Source organism: Gordionus sp. m RMFG-2023, chromosome 5 (assembly GCF_954871325.1).
Source record: "Gordionus sp. m RMFG-2023 chromosome 5, tfGorSpeb1-WG-v2, whole genome shotgun sequence".
NCBI classification, from domain to species: domain Eukaryota; kingdom Metazoa; phylum Nematomorpha; class Gordioida; order Chordodea; family Parachordodidae; genus Gordionus; species Gordionus sp. m RMFG-2023.
The window spans coordinates 13,020,023-13,044,656 of record NC_088779.1 but is presented as its reverse complement, the minus strand read 5'-3'; the positions used below and the strand labels follow the sequence as shown (position 1 = coordinate 13,044,656).

Below are 24,634 nucleotides of genomic sequence, written 5' to 3'. Positions count from 1 at the left end.
TATTTTTAACCCCCTTGTGCCCACTTTCTTCCTCAAGTGACGATACTGACAACCGTGCTCTCAAAACATTTTCTCTTATTTGAGCAATATTTAATCGAAATTCATTTTCATAAGATGTTTACCATTAATAATATATAATTATCGATTTTTAAAAGGAAAAATTCAAATAATTTATACCTTTTTATATTTATATAAAGTCAAAAAAAAACCCATAAAATTATTTTTTCGTTTTTATCTTAATTGGATAAGGTGGTAGTAAAGAATGGCTATAGTAATATTAAATTGTTAAATATTTTTATAAATTTCATAAAAGATTTTTTGTAAAAATTTCCTTGAATTAAAGTCTGATAAAAAGAATTTGATTATATTATATATTTTTATTTTTAATAAAATGAAATGACTTTTATACTCTAGCCAATTCAGAAAATGAACAATAGTTAAGCAAATAAGCATCAGAAGCATCCGTATTAATGTAAAATATGATAATCGAATTTAAGTGTTCTTTTAATTTTTTTTCTAATTGTGAATAAATAATCAAAATAATTGTCAAAATACTTAAATTAGTACCAAAAATATTTTAAAGCTTTTAATATTTTACATTCCTAAAGATATTTTACAACATTTTTTTTTACAAACTCCATTCAAATTTTAGATGATTTTTATTTGGTAAAAAAAACCTTTAACAGCCTTTAAAAAAACGATATGTTGTTTAGACTTGTATCTTTCATAATATAAAAACCTTATATTTATTCTGAAATAACGAAGTATTTATTGGATAAAATAATATTTGTTCTGAACAGAAAATTTGCAATAATTTTAATTAATATCTTACGAAAAATCACAATCACTTAAATTACAGAAATTCAAATGTAAAAATAGGAAAAGAAAAGATGTAAGTTTTTATATTAATTATTAAAAAATTTGAAAATATCTTATAAATCGAATAGTTTGAATTATTTATAAGGTGAATCTTTAATTTTCTTAATAAATCTTAAAAAATTATTCATTAATAATAAAAGACTTCTTGAATATTCAACTATATTCCATAAGTCAAACAAATAAAATTCCTCTAAAAAACATTTTTGAAATGATTTTTTAAATTTTACGATGATTGCGCTATTGTTTTAGCTGTCGTATGTTTATTTTATAAAATTAAAATTCATTTAAAAAAAAATGAAACTTAAGAAAAGAAACAAGTTTAATAATTGTCATATTCTTGATTAAAGTAATGTATGATATTAATTAGACATTTAGAGGAGGCATTTAAAGTACATTAATTATATTTTAAATTTAAATTATAATAAATAGCTTTTAAAAATGAAAAAATATCTTTTGTCTTTTGTCCTTTTTGAATTAGCGTAATTTGATTTTGGTTTAAATATAAATATTCTTCGACCTCTATTATTTTCGATTCTTTTAATTAAACTATAAATATTTCAATGATAATTAGATGATTAAATTCAAAAATATGTAGGCAATTTAGTCATTTTAATTTTTCTCGGCTATAGATTAATCGATAGCCATCTATGGAGTTTAATTATTATCATTTACTCAAGTGGACCATGCTTATAACTCTGATAAACTATATTTATAGATAATTTAATTCGGCATGGCCAATTTTTTTAGGTATGCTTTGCCCCAATCTTTATGATGGAATTAAGAAATATATCTCAAGATGTTTATTTTTTCTTTATCCAGAACTCTAATAATATAATTACATTTTATTAATATTTTTAGGATTGGAAATGTGCAGCTTATTTATTAGCGGATAGTTAGTATGGTAGGTTTTATAATTGTTTTATTCGATATAAAATAAAAACTAAAAATATGTTAGAAAGTTTATATTTTCACAACAAAAATAATTGGCTTGTAATTTTTTAATAAAAATTTTATCAAGTGAAAATCAATATTAATTAGATATAAAATAATTTTAACGACATTTTAACAATTTAAAAATTATATTTCAAAAAAAAAATGTTAATTCAAAAGATCAAAGGTAAGTTAATATTTTATTAAATATATAGTATATACATCATGTATAATTATTAATGTCCAAAAACAAACCGTTTATTACTTTTTGATATGTAAAAAAAGAATAATTATATAGCCAAAATCTATGAAAAAAATGAATTTGAACTAGACTTTGTAGAATTTATATACTAAAACTTTGGATGTTGTGTGACAAGACTGTGTTGGGATATTTAGAGTAATATTAGAGGTCTGATTTTTTGTTTTACAATTTTTCAACTCGCCCGCCTTTTGTTTAAAAAATATTCAACTACCTATGATTTTTGAAAAATATCAGACCGCCATTGTTTTTCAATTTTTAGCCTATGATTTTGAAAATGAATTATTAGAATAATTGACTGCTATGCATAAAAATTAGTAAAAAAAATCTTGCTATAATTTTAATAAAATTAAGTATTTAAATACTTAATACAATAAAGAGTGATGGCATAACCTTTTTTAGGGCGTAAAGGGGGGGGGGAGATTAAGGACAGGGCCCTTCAGAAATTTGTATAAGCCAAAAAATTTCCCCTACATCCCCTTTCCACACCTCCTTCTCCTCCATATAAGTATAACAATAATTTGAAGGAAAAATAAGTAAAAGTTTAATAATTTTCTAAAATAAAGACTACAATTCAAAATTTTTAGAAAATGTATTTTTATGAAAAAAAAGTGAAAAACATTGTCTTTATAAAAATGTAACATAGCCAAGATAATACAATAAGTAGACCTTAAGACCACTAATAAAATTTAGGAAATCTTGATCACACCTATGAGTAATTGATTTATTTTATCAACTCAAAAATAATGATAAAATATTTACGAAAAATTAGAAGGTTTTAAATTAATTTTATAATCGGTGCTTTTAATTTTTTTATAATTATTTTTATATTCATTTTAAAATTTTAATAAATAGATAATTTTAAAAAATATGTGAGAATATTCTGACGACTAAATAGAGTTTAAAAAAGTGAGAAATTACAATATTTTTATAAAGAAGAAAATAAAATGTCAGTTGAAATAAAAAGAAAAGGTTATTTTTGATTATGTATGTGCATGACAGACCAAGAAATAAAGAATTATTATGTTGAAGAAGTATATAGGAAACAAAAAAGCAGTTTGAACATGAGAAATGATTAAATGAAACTATGCATGATAAGCAAGCATTAATTATGATTTTTCCATTAAAAAAGAATATAAAATACTGATAAAGTTTTCGTTAAAATTTTGATAAAATAATTCATTAAAAATAAACTAGAGAAAAATGTTTTAAATCCCCCCCTCTTCCCACCCCCCCCCCCCCTGCCCACATGTAAATTTTTTTGTAACCCAGCAAGCCCATTATATAAAAGTTTTAACCCTCTTGGGCGTAAAATTTATTCTATGAATATCTTTTTAAAATTTTCCTTGGTGTTATATTTAGTTCCTATTTTAAATTTCCCACTAAATAGTTTGAAACTTTTCTTTGCAAAACGAAAATAAAATATATATATAAATCGATTTGATTACTGAACCCAAGAAAATTGTCATTCGACTGGCAGCAACCCGCCCACTCCTTGTTATAATTTTTTTTAACCTGCCCGCTCATAATTTTTTTTAAAAAATTTATACGTCCACCCACCCGCCTGCCCGCCTAGTGTAAAAGGATTTTAATGACTGGTTTGGCTCTTTATTTATTTATTTAAATGTATTTTTAATTACTTATATAATATGCAATTATTATTTTTAATTAATTGATAACAGTTCTGTCCGTTTCACTTGAAAAATATTTAATATTAACCCACCCATTATATAAATTTTTTTAACTCGCCCGCCACCCGTCCAATCTTAAAAATTGTTTAGAAAACCCCACCATTTTCGCCCAAAGTATGTGCGGGCGAACTAAGAACCCGTACATCGTAAACCTCTACTTTCTCTAATCACAAGTTAGTTTTGATTATATTATATTTAATTAAATTTTTTCTCAAGAATTCCTCTTTTTTGTTTATCTTAATTAATTCTTCTTTCTATCACCCGTTATTTAAATTTTGAAATTAAATTTTTTAAAATCTTATCTCTTCTTCGCTATAACTAGCAATAAAATCTAATTATAAATTCAAATTAATTAAGCGCAACTTTATTTTTTTGAAATTGTAAAATTTGCATAATTTGTTATAAGGTTTACGTAATTTAAAATAGAAAACGTTGTTATTTTTTGGGATGAGCGCATCCTTAGGAAACGGTTTTAAGGACAGACAGTTTTTATAACTGATTTCTTAGGATAGAGGGACAGAGAATGACACCACCCTAACGAAAATTTGCGGGCCTTCCTAACGCCAATTTTATGGCGGTTAGTTTTCTTCAAATAATAAACTTATTTGGAATAAATGATAGAATAAATGATACGAACAATAATTAAAATATTATTTGAATGGTAAAAATATACTAAAAGAAAAGAAATACGAGATTAGCATAAAAACTAATCTTTGGTTCTGTAAACTATTTACAAATCTAAACCATTCTTCTTTCAAGAGTCTAATGTTATCAACCATTGCACCCAGGGTTTCGAACCGTTCAGCATAACGGTTCGGTTTGTTCCGGTTTTTAGTTTAAAATTTTATAAAGATTTTGTTCCATTTCGGTTTTTTTAAAAAAAATTCATATCGGTTCGGTCCGGTTTATAATTTATAACGGTTATTTTCAGTTTTTATTTATTTGATTTAAAAAAAAATTAATCATTAATCATGTATATATTAATTTTAGAGAAGAATCTTTTTAATTTATAATTTCTTATTTAATTTAACCATGATAATCTAATAGAATTTTTATTAAACTTAGTAAATATAAATTAAACAAATTAATTTTTTTTATTTCATAAATAAATAAGATAAAAACAAACATGTGTAAATACAATGATAACGCATAATAAAATGTATACTATTTATGTTTAAAAAGAGAATTAGAACGGATAACTAAAATATTTTCTAATATTTCAGGATTTAATTTAGTTCTCTGCGCAGAGAGTATAAACTTAAGGCTAGAAAATGCTCTTTCTATGGATACCTGAGTAGCTGGAACTTATAAAGTTCTGGCATATTATTCTTTACATTTTCCTAATAATTCAAAAGATTAGTATCTTTTTCTAATCTCTCTATATTATTAAATGACTGAATTATATATTCTATTTCAATTTTCTATGCCCTGAGAATTATTCTTATTAAGACTTTCATGCAACTTTAATAAATCTTCAAAATCATCTTCTAAATTATCTTTCGAATGCGAACACGTAGGCATGGTATTTAGAATTTCAATATTCTGATTATTTAGACTTTGTATCAAGTTCCAAGTTTTACAAAGATGTTTTCTGGCGATCTTTCTTTCTTCAAATGTTAAAAATATTATTTTAATAATAAATAATTTATAATGACTTAAATGAATATTAGAATTCTGAATTTAAAAAAACAATATGATTATAAATAAAAAATTATTATATCATTAAAATATTGCTGACCATGTTATTTATTGTCTATTAAATTCTATGATCCAAGTTTTTATAATGAGATAAAAAATAAACCATATAATATAAAAATGAATGTAAATTTATTAGATGTTAGTTAATAATAGTAGAATTATTTAATTTTTTCCTAAATTATTAACAAGTAATTATTATAAAAGCTATATATAAACTTGTTTATGTGTGATTTTAAGATATCTTATCTAATTAACAGATAACTTGCCTAATCTCTAATAAAATAAGTATAAGGAAAAAACAATAAACTTGGTATTGATTGATATATAATGTTGATAATATTAAAATATTTAATTTGAAAAGAAATCACCAATTTAAAAAATGCCCCGGAAAATTAAAATTTCTAAAATTAATTATTTTTTAAAACCGTTTATAACCGATTTAAACCGGTTAAAAATATTTATAATGGTTCGGTTTGCTCTTTTACATTTTCTTTATAACGGTTCGGTTAAGGTTACGGTTTAGAAAATCATAACGGTTCATTCCGGTTTGACGGTTCGGTTCGAAACCCTTAGCACCATTTTTGGAGATATTTTAATTCTCTTTTTGCTTATCAGTGAGAAAAGACTGGCATCGATAAGCATTGTATAGATAAATAATCTATTCATCTGGCATCATAAGATATCGTTGTAGTTGAATAAAAATTATGGAACAAATAGTATCTCCTTATCTTCTTCAAGACTTTCCCCAATCATTGTACCTTTAGCAATTCTATCCCTTAGTGTAAATTGCCTTATGCATGATTTTATTTTTTATAAAATATAATGTAATAAAAGATCGGTCTTTCGAACTTTTTTGATTTTAGGACCTATTTTGTAAAAAAAATTGAATTTATTAAAATTTATATAAATATTTAATTAATTCAAGGATGCGGTTTATTTTGTTTTAGGCATATTTGCCCGTCAATAACAAAAGATCTAACTCCTTGAAAAATTTTAACCATTAGAATTTTATAGAGCTTATGACTGAAGCACTATAAATTAAAATATAAAAGCAATACGGTACCTAGGCACTTTAATTTCAATATTCCGATATTAACACTGTAGAAAAATTATTTAAAAATTCATATTTTTTCAATTATGTAGAAAATATATTGTTGTGATTATAACTAATTACAGTTACTATTTACATTTTTTCTAAATTAATTATTAATTTAACAATACTAAAAATATGATTTCAAAAATAAAAGAAATAAACATTTTTTTTTAAAAAAATTTTATTTCTCAAGCCCAAATACTTTTCACCTTTAATCCTAAGATTAATTTTTGTCCCATGGGATTGATTTTTTTTATTTATATTTCTTTTTTCCAATAAGAAAATGTATTTTTTTTATCATGGTTTGTCATACGCATCGAATCAATAAAATTAATTTATAATTAAAATGCCGATAAAAAAATAACCTAAATTGGTGTTTATTCTGAAGTTCATAGCAATATTTGTAATAGCGGATTTAAATCGTGATTCAAAATCAATTACATCTAAAATTCAGCCCCCCCCCCTCCCCCGATTCAAATTGAATCTTACTATTTTACGATCCTTGTAGACACTATTTGTGCTAATAGATATAGAAATAAAATGGTTAAAATCTCATTATATTTTGAATCGAGTTAAATTTCAAAATTTTTATGCTAAAATGTTAGTAGCAAAAAAATTTTAAAATTAGTAGATTCAAGATAGAGCGATATATAAGGACTAAAGCAATAATAATAATTTAAACATAATATAATTAAAAAAAATACTATCTTCATTATAAAAAAAAGTTTATTTAAAGTATGAGACTCGATCTGGCTGTAGCTTTGATAGTTTTATAATTTAGTGGTGGTAGTATAAAAGTAATCAGACTTGTGACATATACGCGGTAACGATTACAATCGATTTTTTCAACCTTCAATTAGTTGAGCGATTTAGTAACGTAGCACTAATACTGCTCTTTTCACTTGATAGAGAAGGTCAAAAATCGATACCATAGCGTCTTTGGCATGAACTGTTTTTTTTCAATATAATTTACAATTTTTTTTTTAAACCTGAAAACTTTATTTAAAAAAATAAATGTGCCTATTGTTCATTCTATTCGTAGATTTTTTCACACTTTCATAAATATAAGAAATTTCTATTTTATAGAAATAGAAAATATGGGAGGAAGTTTTATGAATTTAAAATCGTTTAGAATATCACTAATTCAAACATCCGAGATTCTGAAATAAAGTTTAAAATTAGGAAATTACACTTAGTTATCCAGTCCTTTAATATAGAATTCTCAACGTATTGATTTTTTTTGTTTTTATGAACACTGTATTTTTCTTTTTTTTAAAGAAAAAAAATATTAAATAATAAATGATTATTTATTATATAATACATATTACTTTTTCTCTGAATATATCTAATCTAATTTTTACATTTTTTTCATTCGTTGTTCATATTATTATGAATTTGAGAAATATTTTATAATTAAATTTCATACTTAATACTATTTTTTTTAGTTAATTTTTTAAACAGCTTTATTTACCTTTATTTATTAATAAATGTAAAAATAATATATACATTACAGGTAAAGAAAATATTGTTATATAAATTTAATGGGTACACTTAGAATAAGTAGATATACTATATTAAATAACCAAAAATATCGATAAATTAATGCGAAAAGTCAAGTACTAATATCCGCAATGATATGAGGAGCAATTTAATTATTATTAATTATATATTCTTTTTTTTAAAAAATTTAAAAATGACTATAAATTGATTTTAAAAAATGTATGGCAAAAAAATCAATAATACTGTTGATACCATTCAAAATTTGTTAATAAATCCCATCTTATTCAGATATGGGGTTTTATTTTAAAAATTATTAGCTTGCCTACTTTAATAATATTTTTTTAATAAATAATATATATTAAATCAGTTTATTAATATCTTTATTTCTAAAATCATTCATTATTTCACAGGTAAATGGACAAATATGTGGCATAGAAAAATATTATCGTATAAAATAAAAATTGGTTTTACTGCGAATTAAAGGCATCCTCATAAACAATTTTACTTTGAACACAATAAAGAATAAATGCAATGATATCAATAATATATTAAAAATTGTAATGATTCTTTATTATTTACCTCAATTGTCGATCAGAAAATTTTTGAAAGTCTTATGAATTAACATTAGCTCATAAAAAATCAAGATATTAAAGCTCAAAATGAATAGCATTATAATAACAGGCAAGATACCCAACATAAGATTCCTCCTATAAAAAAACGAATAAAATTCAAAATGAGGTAGCAATTACAGTCAATCTTTAAAATACAATCTTAAAATTTGTTGAAGGATATAAAATTTAACCATCTATAATTCATGGATGGTGAACAAAAAAATTCTATTCAACATTATGGAGTAAGGTCATATCTGGATAATTTTTATAGTTTCCAAAGCCAAAAAAGGAAAATCAGTGATGAAGGAATGAATATTGAAGACGGTGATACAACGCATACTACGACTGAGAAAAATTTGCTATTGAATAATAAGGAAAAAATTTCCACTTACATGCAAAGAACGAAAAATTGTTGTAACCCCTGCCTATCAATAAAAAAGGGTTGTTGTTATTTAATTTGGAATCCTAAGGGGTTTAAACTATATTTGATTTTGAGTGTATCTATTCTTATCTTGGGGTTAACATTAATAATATGCGGATTCTTTATAGAAAAAGCTCAGCCAACAATATATACGCCTGAAGATATAGAAACGCAAGGAAATGCAGATACGATTTTCGATTTAGAAACCCACTTAGAAGCTTACATCGACTCGAAAATTTACGAATCAAACAATGAAAATAAAGACAATTTGAAAAATATATATGCCAAAGACAAAATGAGAAAAAATTTATTAATCATTGACAAAAAGGCCATTCGACATAATCGTATCATGAGGTGGGTTAAAACGAGTGGCTTAATTCTCTTTTTTGGGGCAGGACTTTTATTTTTATTATCTATGTTGGCGCCATTATTTTGTTCCGATAATTCTGCTTCATCATCCAAATATGACAATAAAGATAGAATAAAAAGACAAAGAAAAGGTAAACCAGATTCAAGCCACCTCCACGTGGATAACGAGGAAAAAACAAATATTATTCAGTCAAAGCTGTCAAAGAGCAAGCAAAATCTGATGGGCGAAATGATCGAGGTTGATAATTTAAGTAGCAGTAGTAGTATGATCAGTGATCCGCTTCCCAATATCTATAACAAAGATGACAATGAATCTTCTATATCAACGAGTGAATCCTTTCTATTGCCTGATCAATACCAGATTGAAGATAATTTTAATATCAAAGAAAGCACACCTAACATAATGAATAATGCAAATATTAGAAATGACGAGGATGAATATGAATCGTATCTATCCTCACATGATTCATCGGGAAAAAACATGGATGAATTATCTTATAAGGTTCCTTCACATGCACCGGTATACATGCCAAAAAGGTGATTTGTTTTATATAAAACAACTTTAATTTATATCTTTTAAATTATACATTTATTGAATCAATGCATATTATATTTATATATTTTGATAGAACTATATATTTAATTTATTATTAATAAAGAGAAATGTATTTATATTAAAATTCACTGATTCTATATAAATGAGTTATAAATAGTTTTAAATGAAATTTAAAACAGTAAACACTTGAGTTCCGTTTCAAATTCGGATAAAAATAAATATAAAGTCGTGCATATATTTTTTTTCATTATTCTCTGTAAATGTGTATTTCCTAATATATTCCATGACTTAATATCCCGAGTTGATATAACGTTACTACAGTGAAAGGATTATTTTTGGTGATTCTGCTGGAAAAATTCTTCACTCCCTATGTTTCTATTATTATTTCAAAAGAATACCAACTGCTATCACATTTCACTTATATTTCATCTAAAATGTTTACACAATCGAATTATCTTGATCTTATAGTCTTGCATTTTGATCTTTAAAATTAATCAATTTTTTTTATAATTTATATAATAATATTCGATATTTATTAATGATTAAAATCTAAAAATCTTTTATTTAGGAATATGTAGCAGTTATCTTCATTTATTTCTTATTTTTTGATATTAAATAAGAAAATTTAATATATACGATAAATATTTAATCTTAAATTTATTCAAATTAAGTGACCCTTTCGGTTAAATTATTTAGATATATTTAAAACAAGCTATTAATAATTCATTCACAATAGTTATCATCTAGCCCTCAAACCTTTGTATTTAGGACATTTCTCTTATATATATTTTTTTTAAGTCTTACTGTACAAAACTATACAATTAACATACTAATTTAATAAGTTTTATTTATGATGTGTATAGGTTAGCAATAAATACTGGAATATTTGTATTAATATTACTAATTAAGAATTTTTAAAAAATGCATCTTCATTTTTTAAATAATACATGCTGAATTTTTTATGGGCTTCGCTTGACAAATAGGTTAGATACGGTGCTAACAGCATAAGTCTGGTTTAATCTCTGAAAGGACCCATTTTTTCTGAAACCAAGCCCACGAATGTATATAAAAAAGGACCAGAAATATAGGCTAGGGTTAATGAAGTTCATGGTCCAGTTTTCTCGGGTTGGATCGAGCCGTAATGGTTTAGTCTTTAGAATAGGCTTTGTAGTTTAATTTCTGCAGTCGGTTTCCGGTTCGGCTCGGAAAAAGAAAAATTGTATATTATTTTTCTAATTAAAATAAATATAAAAGCAAATCAATCAACTTCAGTTCTTTGTGAAATTTTCCAAAGCAGGTGACTTAATAGAAATAAATTATCAAGCAAGATGATAATCTATCATTTGTTGGGTAGCGTTGTTCATATTTTAGTGAAATCTCAAGGCTTCTTATATAATATTTTTTGGGTAAAATCTTGATTTACCCGTTTTTAAAAATCGATTAAATGGAAATTTTTAATTTAATTTTAATAAACTTATAGGCTTTTAGGTTGTAGCTTGCAGTTCTGTATTTAAAATTCGGCTCGCTATGAATTTAACTAATTAGGGTTAAAATATATTTAAAAAATTAATGATATTTTGTGGTTTCAAATTAAAGTATTCAACTGTAAATGCGAATATGTGAAAATTTGCTCAAGAACTGTAATAGCATCCAATGTCGATATTCATTATTTAGTGTTATAAAAATGGCAAAAATGGTTTATTTTGTTCCATAAATAAATAGCGATAAAATTAAATAATATGTGTATGAGGTGATATTTTGAAGTATAGATAGCGGAAGCGATAATTATTATACAAAACTTGATAAGTATAAAAAAAATATAATAATTTATGCCCGTCAATTATCAATTTCAACAATAACTTAGATACAAAAAAATAGCCAACGCATTACACAATTTAAACATGGTAACACACAATAATCACATTTATATGTTTGCCTATTTTATCATAGAATTAATATTAGAATATTCTTCGTTTTGAGCAGGTAAATTTAGGTTCTATATGAATATAATTTATGGAATAATAATGTAATTGTTAGTATCATTCTAAGACATATAATACTTGATTGACATTCATTTGTTATAATGCATGAGATAATAGGTCAACTCAATTGGATGAAATATATTTAAAATTAAATTAGTAAAGGTAAGCGATATGGGTTATAGTTAATTAAAGATTTGAGAGATATGTGATAGGGTTAAGATTATATTAAAAATGGTTAATATTAGCTGATGACATGCCATTTTTGCTTCTCAAACAATTTTTTATAAATTACAAGGGAAATCCAAATGGCGTGTCAGCTAGTTTGTATTGATAAGATACAGTTAATAAATGAATTGTTAGTCTATGCAGTATTATATGTTATTGGTATTATTTATTATATATAATAACTTATTTTGTAAAACCAAATAAAGCTTATCAATAAAATATTGCAAATAAAATTTGGATCAATAAATGCCTAGGCTCAGAACCTTCCGGGATAAATAAAGAAGTTTCATATTTCAGATAAATATAATAGAATAGTGTTAAGAGAAATATGAAAGTAACGGAAACTGAATATTTTTAATCAGGAAGTGGAATGGGACCAAAAAACGATGAAACATTTCTAATTTTTAAATTTAATCTATAACATCTTAGGAAACTATACTATTCATTACTTGTCCAACATCGTAGAGCCAAATTTTGCCACCTTCATCTCCAACACAAATCTGATTACCAGATGGAGACCAAAGAAGCTTGTTTAAGGCGGAGTTTGTAACCCTTTCCGAAAATATCGGTTCCTAACCGGATTTGTTTTTAAAAAAAAAGTTTTATGTAACCTAAGTACTGTTGTTAAACGGCAACTCAATATTTTAGCCAGAAAAGTATTGCCTAAGTCTCGAGATTTCGCTAATAGTTGTCCAAACCTTTGTTCCTCCTACAAACAAAATCTTCATGCTTGCGTAATATTATTCTGGATAAAATATTGAGTTAGCCGTTTTTAAAAATCGGTTCAAAACGAGCCGTTTAACAACACTAAACCTAAGTTTAAAATAAATGAGGTCATTAAAAAAAGGTACCTCGATGGAATGATTGAGCTTCCACAAATCTAATTGCCCGTAACCGGTAGAGAGGGCAAATGTTAAGGGGTTTACAGGAGACCATTGAACACTGTAAATATAGTCCTCGTAACAATCCAATGTTAAAAGAGGCGCGTTATTAGAACTATTGTTACTGCCAATAAAGCTACTCAAATTATTGATGTTAAATGTGGATGGATTATTGGAGAAGGAATTACCCGTATTTTTAGTTGGATAATTGTTAAAGTGAACGGGGTTAAATGTGTCAACGATATCGCTATTCGGCTAAAGAAATTTATTAAAAAGATTTGTAAAACTTTAATGATATGGATAGGAAGCTAAATAATTAATACCTAGAAACTACACCAACAAAATAGCTTATATTAATTAATCTAAATGTAAACTATTAAATTTATAAATAATACCAAGGTTAGCCAGCAATTAGTATTTTATTACTATTATTATCGATGTTATGCTGAAGGAATAATAACGAATAAAATAGATTAACTCACTTTTATCGACCATAATTTAACGCTCCAATCTGTTGACGAAGACAAGAAGAGATGTGAATATTCAGGAATCAATGAAGGGTTGAAATGTAGATCGGTTATAGGTCCCTTATGGCTATCATAAATCTCGTTTAAACCGTTTTTACTTTTAGAAAAAAAGTAATTTTTTTTAAAACAAATTTGTATTTTATTTTCATCGATTTTCTTTATTTATAGTTATTGCCTCATAAAGAAATATTTCGAAGATATAAAATATCATTTCAAATTTAACGAGTATTTTTAAATATAAAATTATTTAAATTGATGTTGCAAAGGTTTGAAATGATGTATAATTAATAATTTTCTATTCAGATAAAATATAAATATATATATCGAAGGATGTTATATATATAGTGCTGCAAATATTACTTCAAAAAAGAAACGGGTTACTCGTTACGTTTAAAAAAAACGCGTTACTGGTTATTCGAAAAAATAGCGTGTTACTCATTATTTAAAATAAATTTTATTTTTGTTAAATTTTTTCCCCATAGCGAATAAAATAAAATTATACATAAATAATATATTATAAGATAAGTTCTTTTTGTAATAATTTTTTATTTATTTTTAACAATTGGTTTTCAGAATTTTGATCAGATAAACAAGAGCATTCGCTTTGGGGGAATTTATAAAATAATATTTAAAAAATGATCTTTATTTTCAAAAAAATTTATTGGATCCTCTTCACAAGAATCCTCAAATTTTTTAATTATATTTATCAGAATTTAATCTGAATTAATATTTTTACCTTACATATGCTTTTTGAGCTGCTGGACATTGAGGTTAAAATTAGAGATCTGCAAAGTTAGGCCCGGCCCATACCGGCTCGAACGGGCTTCGGCCTACTTCTATTTAAAATAATCGGGTTCGGGCCGGGCCTAATATTTTTAAAAAAAATTCGGGCTAGGTCGGGTCCGACCTTGGAAATTTTTTTAAATATATCTTTTATCAATTTTATATTTAATGTTTTATGTAAAATAAAAATATTTGATTTTATATATTGAAACTAAACGACATATAACATATGTCTTTTATTTTGAGTAATTATAAAAATTAATTTCTAAATAAATTCGGGCCGGTCTGGCAAAACTTCTTTTTCAAAAAAATTTGGGTTCGGGCCGGGCAGGCAAAACTTTTTTAAAAAAATTTCGGACCGGGCCGGGTTTGAAAAATTAGGCCCGATGCAGATCACTTGTTAAAATCTAGGACACAATCTACACTCACAAAGTGAAAACTTAGTGCCCTTAATTTCTTTATTTATTTAAAAAATGTTAACTGAGGCCAGGGTAGAATAAATCATCTTCACCTTAAGAAATAAGTACTTAGAGAATATAAATTAACATACCTTGAATGATTAAATATTAATTATATTAACAATCTTGACTGTATAATCTTAATAAATTATTATGTTAGAGATAAATTACCATACCTTGATTGATTAAATATTAATTATATTAACAATCTTGACTGTATAATCTTATTCCTCTTACCAATTTATCAATCTATTCTTAATCGCAAATGTCTTTACAATATAAAATTTTTAGATATATTCAATTTTTGGTCCTTCTTCACAAACAATTTCATGAAAATTCAAGAAAAAGTTCAAATATTGAATTATCACTATTCAACCACTCGCTCAATTACCAGCCAAATCGGGTGGTTTAGACTTCCTTCCCCTTAACCTTCTAGCTTTATCATTCAGATGAATAAACAATCCAACACTGATATTTATGAACGATGCAATAAACAGATGGATGGCCAACACCACTCCTTTCCCATTAATCATCACCCATAAAAACCTTTAATCTCAACTCCTAATCAACTATTAGTCAATCAACCTTTAAACTGTATCCAGCTTCTTAAATCAGAGGACAGATTTGGTGATCACGAATAGTTAGCTCTCCTTGGTCATAACCTTGGTAATCTCTTAAGAAGTGAAGAGTCGCCATCGATTTATGCCTAGGGTGTGGCATCTTTCAGTCCCATACTTGTGTTAAATGTAATACTCCAGAAGATTCGAAAGGCAAACAGGGCCTGAATTGTTTATATAGACAAGGAAGATATTAATGACACACTTCAATAAATCATGTCATCAATAAATGTTGAACCGAACTTAGTAAACAGAACCGAAATAATTCTATATTTTTTAATAAACCTGTTTAATATTTTTTATCAACTTATCTCTTAGTCTTCAGCATATTTATCTCTTGGCGGGCGTTATTTTTTTAAACTATATTTTATGAAACTATTATGTATTTTATTATGTAATTTGTTTTTTTAAAACTATTATGGATTTTGTTATGCAAATGTTATGTTATCTGTTATATAATATATTACTAATAATTTATAATTATAAAAATATAAATTATACCAATCATTTAAAAAAAGAGGCATATATTTCATTTATCTCTCTTAAAATGCACGATTGAAATTTTGCCAGGTTTCTAACTTCTTCCATAAAATCAAGGGAGATTAAGCTAAAAAAAATGATGCATTCTGTGCGTGTTTATATCTTAACCTCGATATTATGTATTATAGTCAGATGACAAATAAGAGGACTAGAAACTTTTATACAAACTTGACATGCAATTGAGACATGTTGTGATGGTATAATGATATATAATTCACTCCCTACCATTAGTTCAAGTCAAAGTTATCCCGACGACTAAGGTGATTTTCTATCTTGATTACAAATGAAAGAAAATAGTCAAAGTCAAAATATGACATACAATACAAAAAATCTTATAACGGCATCGAAAGGAATAAAAATATCGATATTCTTTTGCATATTTGGAAGGAAGAAGTGCACCCTGAGGTTTGTCGATTAGCAATAATAGCCAAGTCGGTCTCAGCAATACAGGTTTAGGCTTATAAGGAAGATTTTTAAGATTGAAATATATTGTATCATCATAGAGAACAAGATTGGATAAAGATATATTAGATAATTTTATATACAAATACAATTGAATATAAAATTTTGGGTTGGTCTTCATGAGTGCTTTATTTTCCTTGTTACTCTATGTCTATATTTATCATAAAATAAGATTTAAATTATTTATAAAGATTATGGGTATCCCAGGTAAAAACTAATTAATACTGATCCTCTATAAACCTCTAACGTAGGGCTTTGGACCCTAAACAGAACCGAAACCTTTATAAAATTTAATACCTTAACCTGAACCTTTATAAAAAGAATTCCTGGAACCTGAACCGAACCTACCTATATATGAAAAGTTTCGATACTCTGATTTTTCCCATCAACCTATCCCCCGCAAAGGGTTCAGACCTGATGGAATGACTATAATTCCTTAGGCCCTCGGTTTAATTGAGATTTTATTTGTTTCTAATCAACCCAAGCCAAATCAAAAAGATTTAAAAAAATACAAAGATCTCAAATATATTTACCCCAATAGTCATCTCCACAAACGGCCACACGCCTAAAACTATTAACTAGATTTCAAAATCAGACATTTTACCAACGAGGCTATGGAATTCCTTTTAATTCGACAAAAAATTTAACTATTAATTATATTTTTATACCCCTTTAAGATAGTTTTACATAAATAAAGATTGATTATAAAAAAAATAATATGAAAAAAAAATTCAACAACAGAAATGTAATAAAAAATAAAAATGAAGAACTTTGGTGGTTGATGTGAATTAGAAATTCGGCTTATATTTATAAAATTTAAAAAATATAATATATAAAATAATAAAAAAAAATTTATTCCATATTTTTTAAGAAGTTATCGTGCAATTAGCCAAAAAAGGGTTTTCCTTTTCGTCAAATAGGTAACGATGTACTTTACAGTACTACATATAAATAAATAAAAATGATATAATCTCCATAAATACTGGCTAAGGCTACCAGGTACAAACCAGGATTTTTCACTGGAGAAGTTAAAAATTTTATCCTTATTTTCGCAATGACACAAATAATGTAGGTCAACTTGGGGAGGTTTTAAAACTAGAACATTCTATCGGTATTTACGCGTATTTTATGCAATCTAGAAGTCATAAAGCAATTTTTAAAACTGATAAAATTTTCGCAACTACAAATATGTTTCTGGTTAAAGATGACAATTTTCCCTTTTTTAATAAGTGACATTAAATAATAAAAATAAATAATATTTATATAATAAAAAAATGTTTACGATCCATGTCGCCTTGCAGAAAAGATAGAACCCTGTTCAGCGCCCACAACAAATAAGTTGTCGTCGTTATGCGCCGGTGTGGTATGTTGGTTTTCGTTTGAATTATTATTAGAGCTGTAATTGTCGGGAGGTAAAGCATGTGTTGTAGTGGGAAACGATATACATGATAAAGATGGGACGGGGTATGCAGGGGATAAGAGTTCGAGGCAAGAGAGCGGGCTGGATAGGGATTCGACAGACCAATCGAGAAGCTTACCATCGGTAGATAGCGATGCTAGGGAATTCGAGTTAAACGTACCCAGCGGAGCCAGGCCACAGATTGGGTGCTGAGTTAAAAATAAAATAGTATAAATTGAATAAAAGAGATTATTCACAATAAAAATAAAGCTGGGACATAATGGAATGATAAACAGGGAGTATCATTTTTTATGGTCTAGTAAAATATATGAATAAGAATTGCTATTAAATATATAACAATAAAAAGGGCAGGGTATAACGATTTTACCCTCTTTTATGCCATTTATCGCTCGTCGGGTGTTTTTGGAGGTAATCATTATTTACTTTGGTATATTCCAAACTAGCAAAGAAGTAAAAGATTATGTATTTAATGAAATCACTTCCTCAATTAATAATTCTCGTACAGTTTTAATTTTTTTCGAAAGCCAATTTCCAGGTATAATATGGGTAGGAAATCGTAGTTAAAAATGCTGCCTTACATTCCAGGTCAAAATTTTTCATATCTTTTCCCCAGATAAATAAACGTAGCAATAATGAATCACGATAGGTTTTTGTTGATCTGTAGATAATATTTGAACTAGGTTGCCATAATATTTCTCCTTCTTCTAATTTTTGCAGAGTTGTTAAAAGATACTTTTTAAATGGATCTAGATACAGATACATAGTCTCAAAAGTTATCTAGATACAGATACAGCGTCTAAAAAGTTATCAAGATACAGATACAATTTTTAAATGTATCTATATACAGATACATTTTTTATTATGCTCTTATAGGTTTGCATAGAGCTAAATTAATATTATATTGTGAAAATTCATGAAATGAGCTAAAAAATTTATTGACGCGATATAACATTTATCAGAATATAACTAAAATAATGATTTTAATATAATATATGAAAATATATGATTAAATAATTATTAGATTTCAGCAGAGTTGTTAAAAGATATAATCCTGTATCTAGATATAAAAATGTGGTATCTGATATGTATCTAGATAGATTTTTGATAAAAATATCGGTATCTAGATATTTTTTTAGACGATGTGTCTGTATCTAGATCCATTTAAAAAGTATCTTTTATAACAACTCTGGATTTCAGTAATAAAATATTTTCAAAATTTTGATCATTTAGGCATCCTCGTTTATCTGTAAAGACATTTTTAGCAACACTAAATAGTCTTTCCACAGGGGCGCTTGAAGGAATTGTAGTGTTATATTTAATAAATAACAATTTTATATCAGAGTATTCTTTAAAAATGCTAAAATCTCTATATTCATTTTTGAAAAAATTATTTAAAATTTGTTGATTATCAAAATTTAAATCATTATTAGAAATTATATCTGCTGTAGGGTACTGAAAAAAATCTGAAATTAAATTATTTGTTTTTTTTGGTAGGTTATTTGCTTGCAGTCAGTTGATGACTTTGATAATTCACCAGCTTATCTTTGTATCAATTGTTTTTTTTATTAAGATTTCCTTCCATTTGCAACCAAGTCCAATCAAGTTTAAAAAAAGGGTGGAGCATGGTTGCTATAATATTATCATCTTCAAATAAGGTCACAATAAACCTAGAATTATTAAATATTTTTAATTTATTATATTAATTTACCTATCCTCAATCCCTTTAAGTAAGGCATCTAAGAGTGGTAAACAGATGAAATAAAATAAATTTTACAATCAAATATTTTTATTTATAATAAAAAAAGGGGTATATAAAATGTATCTTAAAAAGTATCTAAAACAGATACAGATACCTCTATAAAAATATCTAGATACAGATACAGATACCTTTCTAAAAAATCTATCTAGATACAGATACAGATACTACATTTTTATATCTAGATACTTGTATCTAGATAGTTTAACAACTCTGAATTTTTGTAATCCAACCAGAAGGATTGATAGAGATAATATTTGAACATCTTCTTCTATAAAATCAAATCCATCTTTGGCCTGAAAAATTGACCTTTTCTAATACAATGGGAAGTTTAGTTCTTTGTTTAAACATCACGATCATAGTTTTTTTAGCTTAATAATTCCAAAAATATAAAAAATAAGTACCTTGTATCAGTTGAATAAGTTGTTCAGTATTTTAATTCGACATTGCGAGTATTTTTAAAAATATTTACTCATTATAATAACAAAATTGTCTATTATTACTAATATAAATAATATAATATGCCAGTATTTAGGGTTCAATATATATTTCTAGAACATAGATTTTTCAGTATTTTAATAGTTTGCCAGTAAATATTTTTTAATCCAGCATTTTAATTTATTTATCAGTAAAATTTTTCTTCAATTTAAATTTATTTATAATATTATCTATATTTTTTAAAATTCAAAAATTGAATTAAATAATTGCAATAAAATGTCTTTTTCGAAATTGACCCAAAATTTATTGGCTAGTAGTTTTGGTTTAATTAATATAAATTATCAATTAGCAATAAATGCCACTTTATTTAATTAATTTTAATACTTATATTATTTCGCTAAGAATAAAAACTGAAAATCTAGGATTTATTTTCCTTAATTGCTCAGAATTAAAAAAATAAGTATAGCTAAAATCTTTACTGAATTCCAGATATTTTTCTTAAAATCTAAAACAATTTTTTGTGTGTTTCACATATTTTTTGATTAATCCTTTTTTAATCTGGACATCTCAGTATTATCAATATTTTTTACTAAGCATTAAGAAATAATTCCGAGAATTCAGTATTTTTTCCTGGGCATCATGGAAAGGAAAATTTTAGAAGCGTTCCCGAAAACAAATTTAGGAACAATTGTGGAATGACGATATTACCAAGAACTTTAATGTTCCTGGAATAGTTAATGGATTAAATAAATTTTCATAAATATAAAATTTAATGTTTTTATTATATTAAGATGTTCATATATAGCACCATTTATACGTTTTTTATACATTATTCGAGATATTTATAATTATGCCGCACTGTTTATTTAAAGAAATTATTATAAAAATAGTAAATATTTTATATCTTTTATCCTCATTATAAAAATCGAAATTGAAAGAAGCTGGCTGAAAATCTCGGTTTTCTTGCTCATTTGACATGGAATGCTGTTATTTTTAAAATGTGATGCATTCAGCATAATCTGGCTATTTTAATATTGGAGAAACCTAAGTATGTAATTACCTATGAGTCCTTAAATACTCGAATTCTTAAATAAGATTTTTTTTTCAACTTTTTTTTCAATCATAAAAAAAAGTAGAAGTTGATTTTAGAACTTTCAAACGTTACTTCACCATAAATACCTAGAAAATATGGAAAATTTGCAAAAATATAAAGTGACTGTGACATTAGAAAAATATTATGATTACTGTATGAGCTTTAATACTAAGAGGTGTTCGCTGGACGGGAGATCTTTTATTGTGCCTGTTATCCCAAATAACTATTTGTCCAGAATAACAACCTCCTATAATAAGGTTAGGATGAAATTTGGCGAATGCAACCGTAGATATGGTGGACTAATTTGTGTTTATTTTTTAAAAAAAGTATTTACATTTAAAGATATAATAAAAATTTTTATTACACTTAAACTTAACTAAGGTCTTTTCTTGATAAACGTTTTTACTTAGGAACTAGTTTTTATGTGCATAGGTGTCCATTAAAAGAATCCAAATTGTTTATTTGTAATATCTCCGTTATTCAAGCTATAAAAACTAAAATAAATTATTTAATGTGAGAAAAAAAAACAACCTTTATCAAGATGGACACACAAGCATATAAGACAATGAAAATATAAAATAAATAAATAAAGACCTGGAAATTAAAGATATATTCTGGTTCAATGTCCTTAAATCGGGTGTTCCAAATCAAGACTTGTCCATCTGCATCTTTATTATTGTAATCTTCGTTTCTGTAATAAGAGGCTGCTAAGAGTTCAGGAAACTAAAATAAAAATAATGCTAATATATAATTGATATATTAAACTAAAAAATTTCTTATAAATATGTTAATTAGCCTTATACCAGATAAAATTCCCTAAAATTTAAAATTGCTTAAAAACAAGATTTTTAGGGTAGGACATAACTATTTTTCAACCAAATAGGGTTAATTTTTTTTTTTACCATGTTGGAGTCATTCTACAATTATAATATTATAAATTCATGATTTTATAACTTGATGATTCCAATCCAAGCTTGTAATACTTCGATTTTTGCAAAGGATATCATCAAATATGCAATTGTTTAAAGTAAGTTTATTACTTTCTCCTTTTTCAAATCTATATAAATATTATTTCAGAATTAACTCTAAAAAATATAATAGTGCAGTGCAATTATATAATAAAAGATAAAAATTTTTTTTAAACCTTCCATTTTACATTTGATTAATAACCAGAGCTTGAAAAAAAATTTCAAAATAATTTTTTTTGAATAGGAGAATTGACTAAATTTTATCTAAAAATGGTAAAACTTTCTTAAGTAAATCTTATGTTATTTTCATTCAAAAAAAATGAAATTTTAAAGATTTTTTCAAACTCTATTAAAAGAGACCCAAATTTTTTTTTAAAAACATGTAAAAGACATTTGGGAGAGGGGATTAAAAGAAACAGGTGATACCAAAATAGGCCTTTTAAAAAATCATTCAAATTAGATTCAAAATTTACAACACTTTTGAATTTTATAATCAGAATTTTTAATTACATTATAAGGATTTCAAAAATAATGGGGGGGGGGGAGGATAAATTTATAACCACTCTTTGTCTGAATTAATAAATTTTCACATAATATACATATAGTGTACTTTTGATTTTCTATAGAATCTTGAGAATAATCAATAGATATATCATAATTATCACTCAAAACACGTCTAACAATTTTTGAACAATGATCAATAAAACCTTTAAAATGAGGATCTGCTATTATTTGCAACTTTTCTTCTTCACTAAGTTCTATAACTATTTATATATATTTAAATGTCCTAGACATATATTATTTACTTTGCAATTTATCATCAATATTATGCTGATTATTCTTTTTTTGTGATAAGGGAATATTGGCTTGGTATGATCGCAATAAACCAATATTATGCAAACTATTATTAGTATTGGGATTATCAATTGAAGGAAGAATATTATCATCAAATTCATTTTCATCATGATTCGCATATGTGAGCACTTATATTAAATATAAAAATTAATATTATATTACAAAAAATGTGTAAGCATGGCCAATATAATAAAGATTTTATTCTCAAGATAAAGATTAACCTATATAATATTTAAAACTATATAAAAATATACCTGAAAATTCATCATCCCAACAATAAGATGGAGTGCTTAAAACTTCACCTTAAAAATAATATAAATTTAGGTATAGCTTTATTTGATAATTTTATTAAATAATATAGATTTATAACAATTAATTGCTTAACGAAAAAAGGAAATTGTTATTATATCGGCCATGTATAATATTTTCAAATTTATAATGTTAAAAGTAAAATAGGCATATCCTTACCATAGTAATCATGGACAAGTTTATTTTTATCATCAGGTGCTGTTTAATAAGATAATATAAATTTTGTTGAAATTAAATAAACAAATGATATTATATATAAATACATTGCTCAGTATCCATATTTATTTGCACTTCTTTGTTGTAATAAACTTTATCCTTTGAAGGTATATTAGTTGAAGTGATAGAAGATAATGATAACTTTTGTAATCTTTCTTGAGTCCTCAAATTATTGATAAACATTGATAATAAATAAAATAAATACTTATTTAATATATTTTCTGAATGATCTAAATTTATATGACTTGTGTTTAATATATCAGAGAATATATCAAATCCATTCTCAATCTTAGTTAAAGTTTCTAAAAATTAAGATTTTACATAATTGTTAATTGTTATGTAACTTGGGGCTATTATACCCAGATCTCTTAGAACATCATCAGCCTCATATGATTTATTTAGATCAGGTAAATTAGAATATACTTCTGTAGCCTAAAGCTTAATAATAATTAAATATTTGTAAAAAAACTGACCATTTCTTTTTGTTTTTTTTCCTCTTCTCTTTTTCGTTTTTCCTCCCTTATTAAAGCCAACTTAGCCTTCTTTTTTTCTAGCTCTTCCTTCCGACTCAAGGATGACATGAATTCAAGGTATTTTATTTAGAATAATTTACCATTTATCGATAATTTTAATGTAAAAAGATATACGACATAATATCGAATGGGCATGCATGTGGAGGTTCTTATCTCTGATTGGTATAAAATTAAGCTGTCAAAATATTTGAAAGAAAAATTAACAAAAGATATTTTTTTAAAACTTATTGTTATTAATACTTTTCTGTATATACAGATAAAAATTCCAAACTGGTCAGTGAAACCTATGCAGATACATTTCTCTTAAATGTATTCTAAAAGGTATATAATCGATACTATTGGCATCAGGAGCTTACATGTTGTATATAGGAAACTGGGAAGGTCTCCAGTTCCTCTTAAACCTAAAAATTATATCAAATCTTCTTTTCTTAAATTATCTGAGTTAGGCTTTTACTAATTTACAAACAATACGACTACTAATTTATATTTCAATTTATTTCAAATATCAAATTTATATTAATTAATTTTCAAATATTCTATTCTATTTTTATATATAATATCTAT

General features: G+C 25.5%; 2 protein-coding genes across 3 annotated transcripts; one reads left to right on the top strand and one right to left on the bottom strand.

Annotated features, from left to right (window-relative positions):
• Positions 1–674: 674 nt before the first annotated feature.
• Positions 675–10,109, top strand: LOC135929698 (uncharacterized). Its single transcript, XM_065466404.1, has 2 exons — positions 675–892; positions 8,461–10,109. Exon 2 carries the CDS (start codon positions 8,865–8,867, stop codon positions 9,990–9,992), a length of 1,128 nt encoding a protein of 375 aa, XP_065322476.1. The 5' UTR covers positions 675–892; positions 8,461–8,864; the 3' UTR covers positions 9,993–10,109.
• Positions 10,110–11,734: 1,625 nt separating this feature from the next.
• LOC135930389 (cytoplasmic dynein 1 intermediate chain 2-like) lies at positions 11,735–24,181 on the bottom strand. 2 transcript variants are annotated; one of them, XM_065467183.1, is made up of 16 exons: positions 24,011–24,181; positions 23,882–23,969; positions 23,743–23,839; positions 23,585–23,700; positions 23,481–23,519; positions 23,267–23,314; positions 22,964–23,140; positions 22,768–22,921; positions 22,144–22,246; positions 21,784–21,912; positions 21,342–21,488; positions 17,765–18,090; positions 13,578–13,719; positions 13,066–13,350; positions 12,664–12,786; positions 11,735–12,003 (listed from the first exon to the last, which is right to left on the bottom strand). In XM_065467183.1, exons 1-16 carry the CDS (start codon positions 24,116–24,118, stop codon positions 11,944–11,946), a joined length of 2,142 nt encoding a protein of 713 aa, XP_065323255.1. In that variant the 5' UTR covers positions 24,119–24,181; the 3' UTR covers positions 11,735–11,943. The 2 variants fall into 2 exon arrangements, with proteins under 2 accessions (XP_065323255.1, XP_065323256.1); XM_065467184.1 differs by lacking the exon at positions 23,267–23,314.
• Between the last annotated feature and the right edge of the window lie 453 nt (positions 24,182–24,634).

Coding starts and splice junctions, on each gene's coding strand:
- LOC135929698 (XM_065466404.1), top strand. CDS start 8,865: ATGGATGGTGAACAAAAAAATTCTATTCAACATTATGGAGTAAGGTCA.
- LOC135930389 (XM_065467183.1), bottom strand. CDS start 24,118: ATGTCATCCTTGAGTCGGAAGGAAGAGCTAGAAAAAAAGAAGGCTAAG. Junction 23,520..23,584: donor AAATATGGATACTGAGCAAT/GTATTTATATAT, acceptor CTTATTAAACAG/CACCTGATGATAAAAATAAA. Junction 21,489..21,783: donor AATATATCTTTAATTTCCAG/GTCTTTATTTAT, acceptor AACACAAATTAG/TCCACCATATCTACGGTTGC.